The sequence below is a fragment of the Parus major genome, chromosome 26 (genome assembly GCF_001522545.3).
Source record: "Parus major isolate Abel chromosome 26, Parus_major1.1, whole genome shotgun sequence".
In the NCBI taxonomy this organism is placed as follows: domain Eukaryota; kingdom Metazoa; phylum Chordata; class Aves; order Passeriformes; family Paridae; genus Parus; species Parus major.
The window spans coordinates 3,532,561-3,545,790 of NC_031795.1; the positions used below are offsets into that span (position 1 = coordinate 3,532,561).

General features: G+C 61.1%; 1 protein-coding gene across 2 annotated transcripts in view; it reads right to left on the reverse strand.

The window, feature by feature from the left end:
* ITPR3 (inositol 1,4,5-trisphosphate receptor type 3) overlaps positions 1-13,093 on the reverse strand; it is a 36,534-nt gene extending 23,441 nt beyond the window's left edge. The window contains exons 1-7 of one of the 2 annotated variants that reach the window (XM_015650810.3): positions 12,616-13,090; positions 7,065-7,135; positions 4,066-4,187; positions 1,417-1,503; positions 1,099-1,257; positions 882-980; positions 714-797 (exon numbers count right to left, since the gene is read on the reverse strand). In XM_015650810.3, the coding sequence (XP_015506296.1) occupies positions 714-797; positions 882-980; positions 1,099-1,257; positions 1,417-1,503; positions 4,066-4,187; positions 7,065-7,135; positions 12,616-12,704 (711 nt within the window). In that variant the 5' untranslated portion in view covers positions 12,705-13,090. Of the gene's footprint in view, positions 1-713; positions 798-881; positions 981-1,098; positions 1,258-1,416; positions 1,504-4,065; positions 4,188-7,064; positions 7,136-12,615 lie in introns of both variants that reach the window. The other variant, XM_015650811.3, reaches the window with a different exon arrangement.
* Between the last annotated feature and the right edge of the window lie 137 nt (positions 13,094-13,230).

A 13,230-nucleotide genomic window follows, 5' to 3' on the forward strand; every position in this document is an offset into this window, starting at 1 on the left:
GTGGGACCCTGGGGATCACAGGGCACTGTCACCTCTTCCCACCCAACCTCCCTGAGCTCTGCTAAAACCTGGCCCAGGCAGCACAAACGCTCTTCTGAGCCCAGGGGACAGGGCAGAGGCACCCTGCACTGCCATCACTCCTGTTATCCATGCAGTGACCCCTCTACTTCCACCCCCAGGGGATAAAAGGATGTGCATCCATCCCACTCCACCCTGGAGCAGGCAGAGGCTCTGCTCCCCGACTTGTTTAAGGCATTAACAGCTGGGGAAGGAGCATGTGGGAAGCTGGGATAAGTACAGCGCCTGGGGATGAAGGGCTGTAAGATCCTAACAATCCACATCCACCCAGCTGCTTCCTGGAGGACCTCGGCAGAACAATAGCTCAGCAGGGAAAGTTCCTTTCCCAGGCAACAGCCACCCTGCCGCGGGGCTGAGCAGCTGGAATTGTCTCCACACAAGAAGCCACCGTTGGCACTGCGTGGGCCTGGCATTGTCCCCAAAAGTCAATTTAACACCCTGAGGTCAGTAATTTCTGCCCTCGGCTCCCTGCTGCCAGCAGATCCTAAAATATCCCACTCTGCCTCACTGCACGGTTCTCCAGGTGAGGAATTCTCCCAGGAATTACAGCCCTCAAGGCAGGATCTCTTTTCTGCCCTTATCACAGAGCCAGGTGGCTGCTCACACCTCCTGTCCCCCCAAACCTCCTTCCTTACCCCCTTCAGCACTTCCTCCATGTGGTCGCAGAACTGCATGAACAGGTTGATTTTCCAGCTGGTGTTACAATTGACCGAGTTCACCTGCGGAGCAAGAGAGCGCAGTCATGACCCCAGGACAAAGGAAGAAAAGGAAGAAGAAGGAAAAAAATCCAGGCCCTCCTGTACCTCCTTGCAGCCAGCATTATCAGCCAGCTCGTAGTTGCTGGCGTGCAGCGGCTGCCCGGCGTTCACAGGGTTCAGGATGACTTTGTCTCCCACGACTACCTGGGGAGCAGAATGGGAAAAGGGCAGCGAGGATGAGACCGGGTTCCCGGTGTGGAGCTAAGCCCAGGCGTGGAGCTCTCTGCACACCCCTTCAGGGACTGCTGGGCCCCGTGCTCACGTTATCCCCGTTGCTCCTGAGCTTCCAGAAGGGCTGGATGAAGAGCCAGGAGCCCTCGTTGCCGGTGGCATCCAGGGTCACCCGCATGGCGTTCTTCTCCAGCAGCGCCGGCAGCCGCTTGTTCACTGTCAGGTACTTGTTGCTCTTCATGTGCAGCAGCTGGAGGAGCCGAGCATGGGAGAGCTGAGAAGCGCAGCCCCCAAGGCTCCCCAGACACTGCCAGCCCTTTCCCAGATGTGCTGGATCCCTGCTGGATCCATGCTGGATCCATTCTGGATCCCTGTTGGGTGTGTGCTGGATCCCTGCTGCCCCCCATACCTGGATGACGCTCCCGTACTTCACCACGTCCCCGTGCACCTTCTTGTTCTCCGTCTCGTTCTGCTTCTGCTCCATCTGGGCTGCGTGCTGCTCCAAAAGGAGAAGAGCTGAGCGTGGAGCAGCACCCTCCTCCCTCCCCAGGAGCAAATCCCAGCAGGGTCACTCACAGCCTTGGCTTTGGGAAGGATGGGATGGGCTGGGGTGTGGGATCAGCATCTCTCTGTGCCCCAGGGCCATAGCATGGAACATCCAAGAGCTCAGCCCAGGGCCAAGGTGTGGCCTTGACCAGCCCTAGGAAGTCCATGCGGGCTTTAAATTGAGGATTTTAAAAATTAGGACAGAGATAAAATGACACCAAAATTCCCCCAACACAGCAGGTTTTGGGGTAGCAGCCAATGAGGGTGCTGGGCTCAGGCTGGGGATGGGGGTAAAACACCCCAAAAAGGGGCTGTGGGCACCGGGGGCTTTTGGCAGCACCAAAACCAAGAAGCCAAAGGCACCGTGCCAGCGGTGCCATGCCCAGAGATGGAGCAGGCCTGGACCTGCTGCAGCAGGATGTGTCCCCAGGAGTGAATGGCTCAGCAGCCCCTCTCCAAAACCACAGAGATTTTCCATGTGCTGGCCCTGGCAGTCGGAGCAGTGATGGGATGCTGACACACGTGGAGTGAGGCAGGAACTTGCTCCCACAGCAAATGTGGGAATGGCGAGGGAGCGCTGACAGCCCCGGCGCCAGGCTGGGCACAGCCCAGGCAGCTCCAGCCCAGGGCTCCCCAAAATTGTGAGGGGAAACAGCGAGGCATGGAGCTGGGAGAGCTTCTGCCCTTTCCCATCCTGCTCTCACCCCTTTCACCTGAGGGCAGAGGAATTGGGAAACATCTGGAAACACAGCTTGGCTCTGGGAAGGAGGATGGGACAGTAGGTCCTGAGTGCCTGAGCAGGTGAGGGCTCTGAATCTGCCTGGTACCTGTCTCCACAGAGCTCTGGGTGCACCCCCCCATCCCCCCAGAGCTCTGGGTGCACCCCTCCATCCCCTCAGAACTCTGGGTGCACCCCTCCATCCCCTCAGAACTCTGGGTGCACCCCTCCATCCCCCCAGAGCTCTGGGTGCACCCTTCCATCCCCTCAGAACTCTGGGTGCACCTCTCCATCCCCCCAGAGCTCTGGGTGCACCCCTCCATCCCCCCAGAGCTCTGGGTGCCACTGGAGTCACCCCCACCACCCTGCTGGCTTCTGCCATCAGAACAAACCTGCTGCCAAGAAATCCCACACGGATGCAGCTCTGGGAGTTTAACAATAACCCCATGGAGCAACAGGGCTCTGCTGGGAGATCCAGCACCACGGGTGTCCTACATCTCCCTCCAGATCTGAGCACCTCCCTCGCCAGTGGGGCTGGCAGTGGGAGCTGGGGTTTGCTTGGATGGGGTGGGGTCTGTCCCCAGGGACAGGGTGTCAAGGATGCCCAGAGGGGATCAGGGAGGACTGGGGGACATCAGCAGAGGGGCTGGAAAGCCTCCACAGCCTGTGTGAGCTCCTTTGGGCCAAGAAAACACAGAGCTGAAACCCACAAAACACAGCAGTGAGGGGCATGGGCTTGGAAAGGCAACCACAGGCAGGGCTCCCCCACTCCAGACCTGACTGCTCCTCCCTCAGGAAACCATCTCCATGGGCTGGGAGATGTTCTCAGCCTGTTTCTCAGCCTCCTTGAGAAGGGGCAGGCTGGAGCCCAGCTCCTGCAGAGCCTGGCAGGGCCAGGCTGAGCTCCCCACAAGCCGCTCTGGCCATGAAGGGAAACACCAGGAGCAGCAGAAAGGAGTGAGGAAACGGCAGAATCTCTTTAAGACAAGCCCTAACCAAGGTGCAATCAATCAGAATCAGAAATGAGCCTCTGGGGCCACTCACAGCCAGGACAGCTGTGACGTTACAAGCCCGGCTAGCGGAGCAGGGGAATGGGGGTTCTGTGTGCGGGGCCGGATGTGGCAGCAGGCACTGACCCCCCAAACCTCCTTCCTTACCCCCTCCAGGGCAGGACACCCTGTCCTGGCACCACTCAGCCCCCCCTGTCCGAGGCAGAGCTGGGGGAGCTGGGGCCGGGGCTGGGCTCCAGGCCTGATGAGATGATTTAGTGAAATCTCTCCCCAGCTTTGGTTTTATGAATCATCGGCGGGGCCTCGCCAGCTGCCTGAGGCCGTTGTGCAATGTTTGATGTGGGCCTTGGCCAAACCTCGGGGAAGCCAACGGGAGCCTTTCCCTTCCCTTTGGAGCACGTCCTGGAAGCAGGGCTCCCTCCTGCATGGGATGTCCTGAGGTGCTGAGGGGTGCCCTGGGGTGTCCTGAATTGCTGAAAGGGTGTCCTGAACTGCTGAAAGGGTGCTGAGGGGTGTCCTGAAGTGCTGAAAGGTCTCCTGGGGTGCTCTGGGGTGTCCTGGGGTGCCCCAGGGTGCAGGGCCGTGCTCACAGAGCTCCTGTGCCTCCACACCTCTGCACAAGAAACATCAGGAGGGTGACACAGCAATGGCTGGGCAGGGAACAAGGGGGAAAACCCAGCTGGAAATCCCTTCTCATCCCAAAGCAGCATCACCAGAGGTCTGGATGCCATCATCCACCCAGCTTGTGGGCACTGCCAGCTCTGCACCACTGGCTCCTGCTCACCTGGAGCTTCTGCAGCAGCACCACATCTGCGATCTTGTCCTTGTCCTGCTTGGTTTGCTTGGCCTTCCAGTACTGCTTCTGGGCAGAGTAGCGGTTCATGGGGCACACTTTGAAGAGGCAATCTGGGAACAGAGCAGAGCAGGGCCTGATGAGGCTGCAGCAGCCACCAGGGTGTCCCCAGCAGGGCCAATATCTCCGAGGGGCAGGGACACTCCTGGAACGGACGATGGTCCCTCCATCCACGAGGGAGACACGGCGGGGACTGGTGGAGGTCACGTCACCGTGTGCTGGCCGCTGGACCGGCTTTAAATCAGGATAAATAACGAGTCCAGGAATTACTGCACTTCTTGGACTCGCAATTAGAAGTGCTCCCATCGGAAATGGCTGTGCTGTTTGGGAAGGAAAGCTTCAGGGGGGAGAAGGAGCTCTGATGGAGCCCAGCTGCACCAAAGGAGGAGAGGATCCCGGCGGGAAGGAGCCAGGCGGGAGGCTGGGACATGATCAGCCACCTCCACATCCCTTGTCACCCACAGGACACCCTGAGGCTGCAGAAGCTGTGGAAGGAGCCTGTGCTGGCCGTGCCATCGGGACACACACGTCCATCCCTCCGTGACCTGCATCACCAGCACTGGATGCTCCAAGCGCCTGCTCCGGAAATCTCTGTGTCAGCAGCTCTATTTCAAGATCCTAAAGGATGCACAAGATGCATCCCAGCTCCTCCAAACTCTCCCTGCACTGCAGATTGCCCCCATTCGCCTGTTTTCCCCCAGGATGGTGGGCGGGAAGTGCAGACATCCACAGCCAGGCTTCGGGAACTGAAGCAGGAGAGCAGATGTCTGGAGACAACGAGGCTCTCACATCTCCCAACCCCCTTCCTGGGCTGGAAGCTGCGCTGGGGCGAGGGCAGGAAGGGCTCTGCAGCCTGAATCGCCCTAATTATGCCTGAAATAGCAGCCCAGAAAGTCCAGACACAAAAAAGAAAATTAAAAAATAAATAAATAAATAAAAAGGTCCCTTCCCTGGCTGGCCTCGGGCCCGAGGCGCTGGAGAGAGCGTATTTATTTACCTGGGAGTGCCGCTGGGGCAGCACCGAGCGCGGTTCTCACCGGCCGGGGCCGCTGGGGCAGTGCCAGGTTTCACATTTGGTTTTACAGCCCTGTTTGCCAGTGGCACATCCCGTGCCAAGCAGCCGGAGCTGCCCACGGGGCCGGAGCGGCCGTGCGCCCCCGCCCCGAGCTCCATCGAACTGCTAATTAGTGGGAAGGAGAAACCAGGGGGAGGTAAAAAAAACCCAGTGCAGAGACTCCGAAATGGCTGCGACACCAAGGCCTGGCTCCGAGCGAGCCCTGCCCCTGGGCTCAGCGCCGAGCCCGGTTTGGCAAGGAGGGAAACTGAGGCACAGCGAGGGTTGCATGCAGAAAATCTCCAGCACGGCTTGTGCTGGGGGACGGAGATTTTGGCACCTGGGCCAAAGAACTGCCAGATTTCTGAAAGACAGAGTGGGGTGAAAAAGAAGAGAGGTGAAGGAAGGTCCTGCTCTAGCACTGCCCAGAGTGAGCAGCACAGAGGGTGATGTGGGGCTGACCTGCCAAGACCCAGGGAGGCCTGGGGGGCAAAACTTCCCACCCAGAATGGCTTTGGGAGCAAAATTTCCCATCCAGAGACACCTGGGGGGCAAAACTTCCCACCTAGAGAGGCTTTGGGGGCAAAACTTCCTACCCAGAGAGGCTTTGGGGGAAAAATTTCCAATCTACCAAGGTCTAGGGGGCAAAATTTCCAGGTGACTCCTTTGGGGAGCTAGGGGCAGCAGTGGCACAGCTGAGGGTCCCACTCCCCACTTGCCTGGGAGGGTGGAAGCTTTTCCTGACATGCCTGAACTGGGCTGGGAAGAGCCTCGGCGGGAGGAGAAACCGCAAAAAGTAAAAAGCAAATAACTGAGAGGTGTCGAGCGTCTCTCCGAGGAGCCTCGGGCGGCAGAGCCGGGCAGGAACAGCTCCCAGGTGGGTTCTGGCATTTCCAAAGAACCGTTCGGAGCTGACCTCGGGAGGAGAGTCCTGTTTTCCCAGCGGGAAGCCCCGGCACGACCCGTGTGCGGCTCAGGATAGGGCAGGGTCCGGCCACAGGATGTGGGGACGGCGACAGTGCATGAAAATCCCCCGCAGCCTCTGGCCGGGGCTGCAGGGAACAGCCCCAGCCCGTTGTTTTCACCTCGCAGGAGGCGATGGCTATCGAGCAGGGAGAGCTCTACCTTTCCGGCCATTAAAACAACCGGCTGGATATCCTGATAGGGAGTGCAGCCGAAAAACCTGCGCCTGGAAAAGAGATTGAAGGCAGGCGCACGGCCAGGCAGGGGGACAGGGTGGCTGCTGCGTGGCCAGCCCTGGGTGGAAGTCTGGGAATGCAGCTGCACCGAGCTGGGGGATGCTGGAGATGCTGGATGGGTCATTAATTCGACTCATGAATAAATTAATGGTGATAAGTCCCATGGAGAGCCAGGTCGCTGCTTGTTGGGATCCTGAGAGAGTGGAAAAATTGATGTCTTGAGACATTTTGGGGTGTAGGGTGAAAGGAGGGTGGCCAAGGGATGAGGGGTATTAAAATCACCTGAGAGAAAGGTGGAGGCACAAGGCAGAGTAGGTAAGCCATATTTCAAAAGTCTTATTTAAAAGAAGACATAAAACGACGACAAGGGGGGAATGAAAGGAGCAGCTGCCCTAAACCAACACAAATCCAACACCACAGTCACGGCTTTGGGCAGATTTCCCAGCTCTCCACTCCCTGGTTGTGCCATGCAGGCACTGAAATCCTGCCGGGATAGGGCCCTTCCCTGAGCGTGGAGCACCCTGAGCACACGGGGCACTCAGGAACACGCCAGCACTTCCCAGGTGGGCACAGCACAGGGCAGGGCTGTGCCCCCCGGCCCATCCCTGCTGTGGATGCTCAGGGCCAGGACTGGCCCCGGTGCCGCTCACAGAGGGGTGGAGCTGCCCCATTCTCACCTCGGAACTTCTTGGGGGGGTTGTCCAGGTCTCCGGCCGCCGGCTCCACCACGCACCGATCGTCCACCAGCCTGAGGGGGACAAAAAGTGGGAGCAGGGTCAGGAGCAGCAGGACGGCAGCAGGGCTGAGTGTGCAGAGTGGCTGTGCCACCGTCACCTGGCCCAGAGCGACAGATCCAAAGCTGCACCTCGTGTTTTCCATTTCCCACCTGTAAATATTCTTCAGGAGCCGAACACCCCTTCCCTCGGTTCCCACTGCTTCCCTGGGTGTTTTCCATGCTGCTCCCTCAGGGCTGGCACAGCAGTGAAGGACCAGGGGAGGTTTGTGGCAGTCACTCTGGGCCCTTTGCTCCGTGACCTGTGCCAGAGGGGACCCTGCCCTGCCCAGCTGAGCCCAACTCCCCCCTGGCACACAGAGCTCTGTTGCTGCACCCTTAATCCAGCAAAAACAGGAGGAGTTCAGCTTCCATTCCCCAGTTCTCCTTCTCTGGCTGGGAACTCTTCCCACTGGGACACGGAGGGTGCAGTGATGGAGGTGGCAGGGCCCCCTCAAACCCAGTTATTAATTATTATCTGATCAGAGCTGCAGGCTCTGCCCATCAGATCAGGGCTCCGTGTCTCCTCCCTGCCCACCTCTGTTTTCCCAGCGTTAAGCAAAATCCCTCGGGCTTGGCCTTGGGTGCTGGGGGCTGATTTGGGGATGGTCGGGACGCTGCTTTTCAGAGTTACCGAGAAGAGCAAAGCAGAGCCCGGCAGGGGGATCTGCCCAGAGCACAGAGGGGCGAGCATCGCCCGAGGGGCTCCCTGTGCTGGGAGCTCCGTGCGAGGCTCCAGAGGGAACTGGGTGCTCCAGCAAGACAGGCTGTACCCGCTCGCCCGCTTTCCCCAGCCCTGGGAAGCCGGAGCAGCAGGAGAAACTCTGCTCCTGCCCCGGAGAGCGAGAGGGAAGCGTGTCCCCACCTGCGGAGCGTGCGGGAGGATGCGGGAATGTGCCCGCAGTGCTCTCCCGGAGAGAGAATCCATCCTGGGACAGCTCTGTCCCTGGGACAGGGGGGCAGCAACAGCCTGGAGCAGCGAGGTGCGGCAAAGGCAAAGCGGAGCCTGAGCTGTCCCCGAGGGACTCCCGGTGTCCCCAACAAACCAAACAACCCGAAAATCGCTGGAGATTGATGCGCTGCTCTGCAAAGGGCTAAAAACCGGGCAGATCCATCCCACTCGCAGATCCATCCTCCTTCCCTCAGCCCAGCCGCTCTCTGGAGGAGGGGAGAATTCCTTTCTCTCGGCAGAGAGGAATTTGGCCTCGGTGCTGATGGATGGGGACCTCGGGGACCGCGGTGCTGCCGTGTCCTTGGTGAGGAGGCGTGGGCTGGCACCGGGCTCGGACACTCCTGTGCTCCTCACGGCTCCCCGGGGCCGGGGAGAACAGCCTCAGATTTCACATAAAGAGAGAAAAGCAACTTGCCTGGTGGCAGCAGAAGCTTCAAAGCCATTAACAAAGACCCGGAAGGTTGGAAAAACCCCAGAGCCACGGGCTGCGGCCAGACAGGGCCGCCCTGGCTTTGCAAACGCCCGTGGGCAGCAGCGCAGGGGGATTGGGGCTGTCTAAACACCTTTTCCATGGGTCGTGACAGCAGGGAAGTAGCCAGGGCCATTCCCAGATCCCTGCAGGGCACGGAGCCTTGGGAGGGCAAGGGAAGAGGGAAAGGGGAAAAGCCAGAGCGGCTGCAGCAGCACAGGGGACACGCAAAGCCCCAGCCCAGCCCCGGTGTCACTCGGGGGCAGTTTTGGTTTCTGTTCTGTTGTTTGGATGGGGGACAGGGCAGAACAAACCCTGGGAATGCGCCTGGGAGCAAAAACCACCGCGGGCTGAGAACACCAATCCATGGGCGGGGCTCAGGGAGTGAAGCGCTGACCCTCAGCACATCCCCAGCTCTCAGCAGCACCCAGAAAAGCTCGATTCATCTGGGCACTCTAAACCTGAAAATCCTCCACTCTTATTGCTGGAGGTCTCTGAGGAAGTGCCTGACCTGCCGGGTTTATTTTCATCACTGAAGAAAAGAGTATGGGAGCTTCTGCCTCCCCTCGACCCTGCCCCGGCATCCCCGGGCAGGATTAGAGACAGTGACCTGCCAGCCTGGAAGTCTTAATTAGTTAACGATCTCAAGGCACTTTCAGCATCTTTAATCCCAGGATTACGCGCTCGGCAGGAACGCCAAGTGTTCTTTGTATTAAACTGATACTCTGGGCGAGCATTCCTCAGTTAAAAAATTGCTGAAAATGAAAAAAAAAAAAAAAGGGGATTCTGACAGAGTGGACATGAGTCACCTGGGAGGCTGCTGGGGCCGGGACACGCTCCCGCTAATAACCGGCATTCCCGCGGTGGGATGGGCCAGGGAAGCTCCCTAAAGAGCAGCGGGGCACCTTTTAATGGGAAAACGGTGTCCAAGCACAGGGAGGAGGATCCTGAGCGAGGCAGGAGGCGGGATGCACCCATGGAATTCCAAATTTCCCCCCGGGAGCAGCAGAGGAGGAATCCAGCACTGATGAGCCCCCTCAAGGCGCGGACGAGCATCTGGCCGGCTCTTAGCCCTGGAGTCCTCGCCGCGCTTCCAGCGGGGCTTCCCGGTGCTTCCAAATCCCGAGCACAGTGAATCCCTGGCTCGGATCCAGGGCGTTTGGCCTCGTACGAGGCAGAGCCTTCCCCGAGGTCAGGGGGGAAGGAGCTCGTCCAGCGCTGCAAAACCCGGGGCAGTCGGACCCTCCCGACCCCTCCCCCGGCTGGAGCCCACTGGGCTGGGCAAAAACCTTCCCCAGATGTGGCGCAGACGATGCCAAGGGGTGCTCTGGGAGAAGGGAAACCCCAACAGAGCCAGGAGAACCCCAATACAAAGCCCAGCGACCCCTGAGGTGAGGAAAAAGAGGAGGAGGATGATGATGGGAGCTCGTTGCTGGCCGTGGAGCCAACTCAGCCCCTCTGGCACCCGCAGGGTGGGCGCTGCCCCAGGGAGGAGAGGGGAAAGTGAGCGGGGCAGCCACAAAAATGCAGCTTTTTGGTGCTGTGCCGGTGCCAGGAGGGCTCGGACTCCTCCTCCTCCTCCCCCCCCCGGCAGGGACGGGTTCATCCTGACCCTGCGGAGCTGCAGTTACCCTTTAACCAACTGCATCTCCCCGAGCTGCTCCACCCCGAAATCCACCTGCAACCACAGGTACAGGTGTTATTTCACCTGAAACAGCCGCCCGGCACCCAGCTGGGTTTGTCACCGACCCTCCCCCTCTGCGAGTGCCCCTTCTGAGCCTCTGAAGGGTTCTAGGAGCCTGGCAGGGATGGGGCAGCACAGAATCCTCCTGGGCAGCTTCCCGTGTCCCCAAAACCACTTCTGGTCACTCCAGTCTGTCCACGCCGAGCCCCAGCCCCGCAAGGGTCACTCCCAGGCTGCTGGGACCAGCCCTGAGCCGAGCTCTCCCTTCCCAGGGCACTGCTTTGGGCTGGCTCGAACATTTCTGCTGGTTTGGGTATCTTGGCTCGGCATTCCCACCGAGCCTGAGCTCCACGCCCGTCCCGGGATGTTTTTCCTGCTCACGAGCAAACGCCCGCTGCACAGAGGGGGTGAAAGGGAGGGTTCGTGTCCGGGGGTCCCGACAGAGAGATTCGGGGAGCGGAGGAGCCTCAGGTGGGGGTGCAGGGCTCCCCCCAGGATGTCACCCGTAATGCGACACTGGCGAGCAGCACGGGGGAACGCTCCGTGTCACCCCATGAAGGGAGGATCCCACTGCAGACCCCAGGCGATCCCACAGCCAGCCCCTCCACAAGGAAGGATGTCAGGAACGCTTCCGCAGGGCGCCCGCGTGGGCTGGCAGAGCTGTTTGCCTTGCAAATGAGCTAAGTAAGGTCCCTGTGGCAGGAGGAGCACTCTCGGTGAGTCACCTGGTCCCTTATCACAGGAGTGATTTAAGGTGCGGTTGGATCTCCCAGGTCTCAGGGCACCAGGGAAAACAATTTTAGGAGGGAGGGGGAAAAGAACCTGCAGGAAGCAGAAGCTTGGGAAAGTGGGGCTGCCCAGAGAGGATGTGCTGGGGCCAGGGAGAAGAGGTTCCCAAAGCCCTGCACTTCAGGTGCTTCTGAGGAAGTCTGGAAAAACACCTGTCAAAAAAGGGGATGTGAGGGCCATAGCTGCAAAGGGATCAGAGCTCTGAAAACCCCACACATTTCTATCTGAGCCACTGGGACATGTTCTGGGGACAACCACCAGTGCTGGGTCCCTGCAGAGCCTCCTGCAGACCCCATTTCCCAGAGGCTGGAGGAGTGCTCAGCATCCCCTGCTTGGGGACATCCCCAAGAAGCAGCTGTGGGGATGCAGGAAGGGCCGGCACAGGCAGCAGGACCTGCTGCCCGACAGTGGCTGCACTCACGGGCATTCTGGGCAGTGCTGCACCCCATTTCTGGGCAGGCAGGTGGAGAGAGCCCCGGTGGGCAGCAGCCCAGAGGACCCGTGTGCCCGGCGGTGGGCGAGGGAACGCGTGTGGGCGCAGGTATGTGCGGCTCCGCTTCGGCACAGGCATGTGGGAGCAAGTGCATTCAGCACAGATTATAGAGCCGGGCAGCTCCTGCCCCAGGAATCCCATCCAAGTCAGCATTCCTGCCTGAGCTCAGCCTCTCCTACACGCAGCAGCGTGGGGCAGGAGTGCTGGCTTGGCCCCACGTCCCCCCCAGCCCGGGGCTGCGGGCAAGCTTTGGGGTCCTGAGTCAGGGTAAGGGAAAACCCACCCGTGGCCCAGGGCGGTCCTGTCGGAGCCCTCCCTGTCACCCACCCTGTCCCCGCGCCGCCGGGAGAGCATTCCCGCTGGGAGCAGGCCGGCGGATGCACAGGGGCTGCTCCAGCCTCACCGCTGCCTCGCACGGACACAGGAGTGACACGGGACAGGTCCCCAAGGTCTCCACTCCTGTCCCCAAGGTCTCCACTTCTGTCCCCAGGCAGGGCAGAGATCCCCGGCCCATTCTGCCGCATCCTCAGCCCGGTGCTGGCACTGCCCTGTCCCCCTGGCAGCGCTTGGTAGCCACGGGCAGCCCGGCTTGGTGACCCTGCAGCGATGCCCGCTGACCACCGGCTGTGTGGGACACTGAGGGGGACAGTGGCAGCCACCACTGCCCGTCCCCCTGGCTGCCCCCAGTCGCACTGGACAGGGCTGGGAGCGCAGAATGACCCCGTGCCCAGGAGAAGCCGCGGCTGCCCGAGCTGTCACCCTCACATGTCCCCGTCCTCATCCCACCGACCCCTCAAGCTGCTTAAACCCCCCAGCCCCTAAGAGGGGGGAAGCAGCTTCTGGCCAGGGGAAGGAGGGCTGAGTGTCCCTCCAGGGCCGCATCCTGCTCCTGACAGCAACTGGAGCCAGGGACGAGCCCGGGGACACCGTGCCCCCCTGCCCGGCGTCTCTCCCCGTCCCTGCTGCAGCACCCGGAGCTTCCCGGCTCCTTTTGCCACCGCGCTCCGGCTCAGCACCCCCGTCCCGTCCCGGAATCACCGTCGGGCTACCCCAGGAGCCCCTCGCTCACCCCAAGGTGCTGATGAAGCCATTGACGGATCCCTCAGCGTACAGGGAGACGATGTCCCCGATGTGCAGGAAACTCGACATCTCATTCATGGTTACCCTGACCCGGCGCGGCGCCGCTTCCTCCTGCAGTCACCTTCCCGGGCCGAAATCCAGCATGGGCGAGCGGAGCCGGGGGGTCCCTGCTCCGGGGGGTGGGCGGAGGGGTCTCTGCTCCGCGGGAGGACGATCCCAGCCCGGCTCCTGCCGCCAGCAGCACCGGGAGCGGGACGGGAGCGGAGTCCCACGCACAAGTTTTACATGTGCCGGGCAGGAAGGGAGCCGGGCAGGGAGGGAGGAGGAAGACGAGGAGGAGGAGGAAGAAGAGGGGGCGGGGGATGAAGCTCAGCTAAGGGTCCGCATGGGCTCTGTCCGTCTGTCCGTGCCCCGTCGCGCACGGCTGCGCTACCTGCGGCCAATGCAGCGGGATCAGGAAGTCCCGCCGGCAGCAGCGTGCGGGGAGGGGACCCGGGGCCGCCCGGGACGGGGGGGGCGGCGAAAGGCCCCACCCCCTCACCCGCCTCCCGTCGGGGGGGCCGGGGGTGCTGGGGCTGCGCTCCCCGGTGCCCGCGGGCAGCCC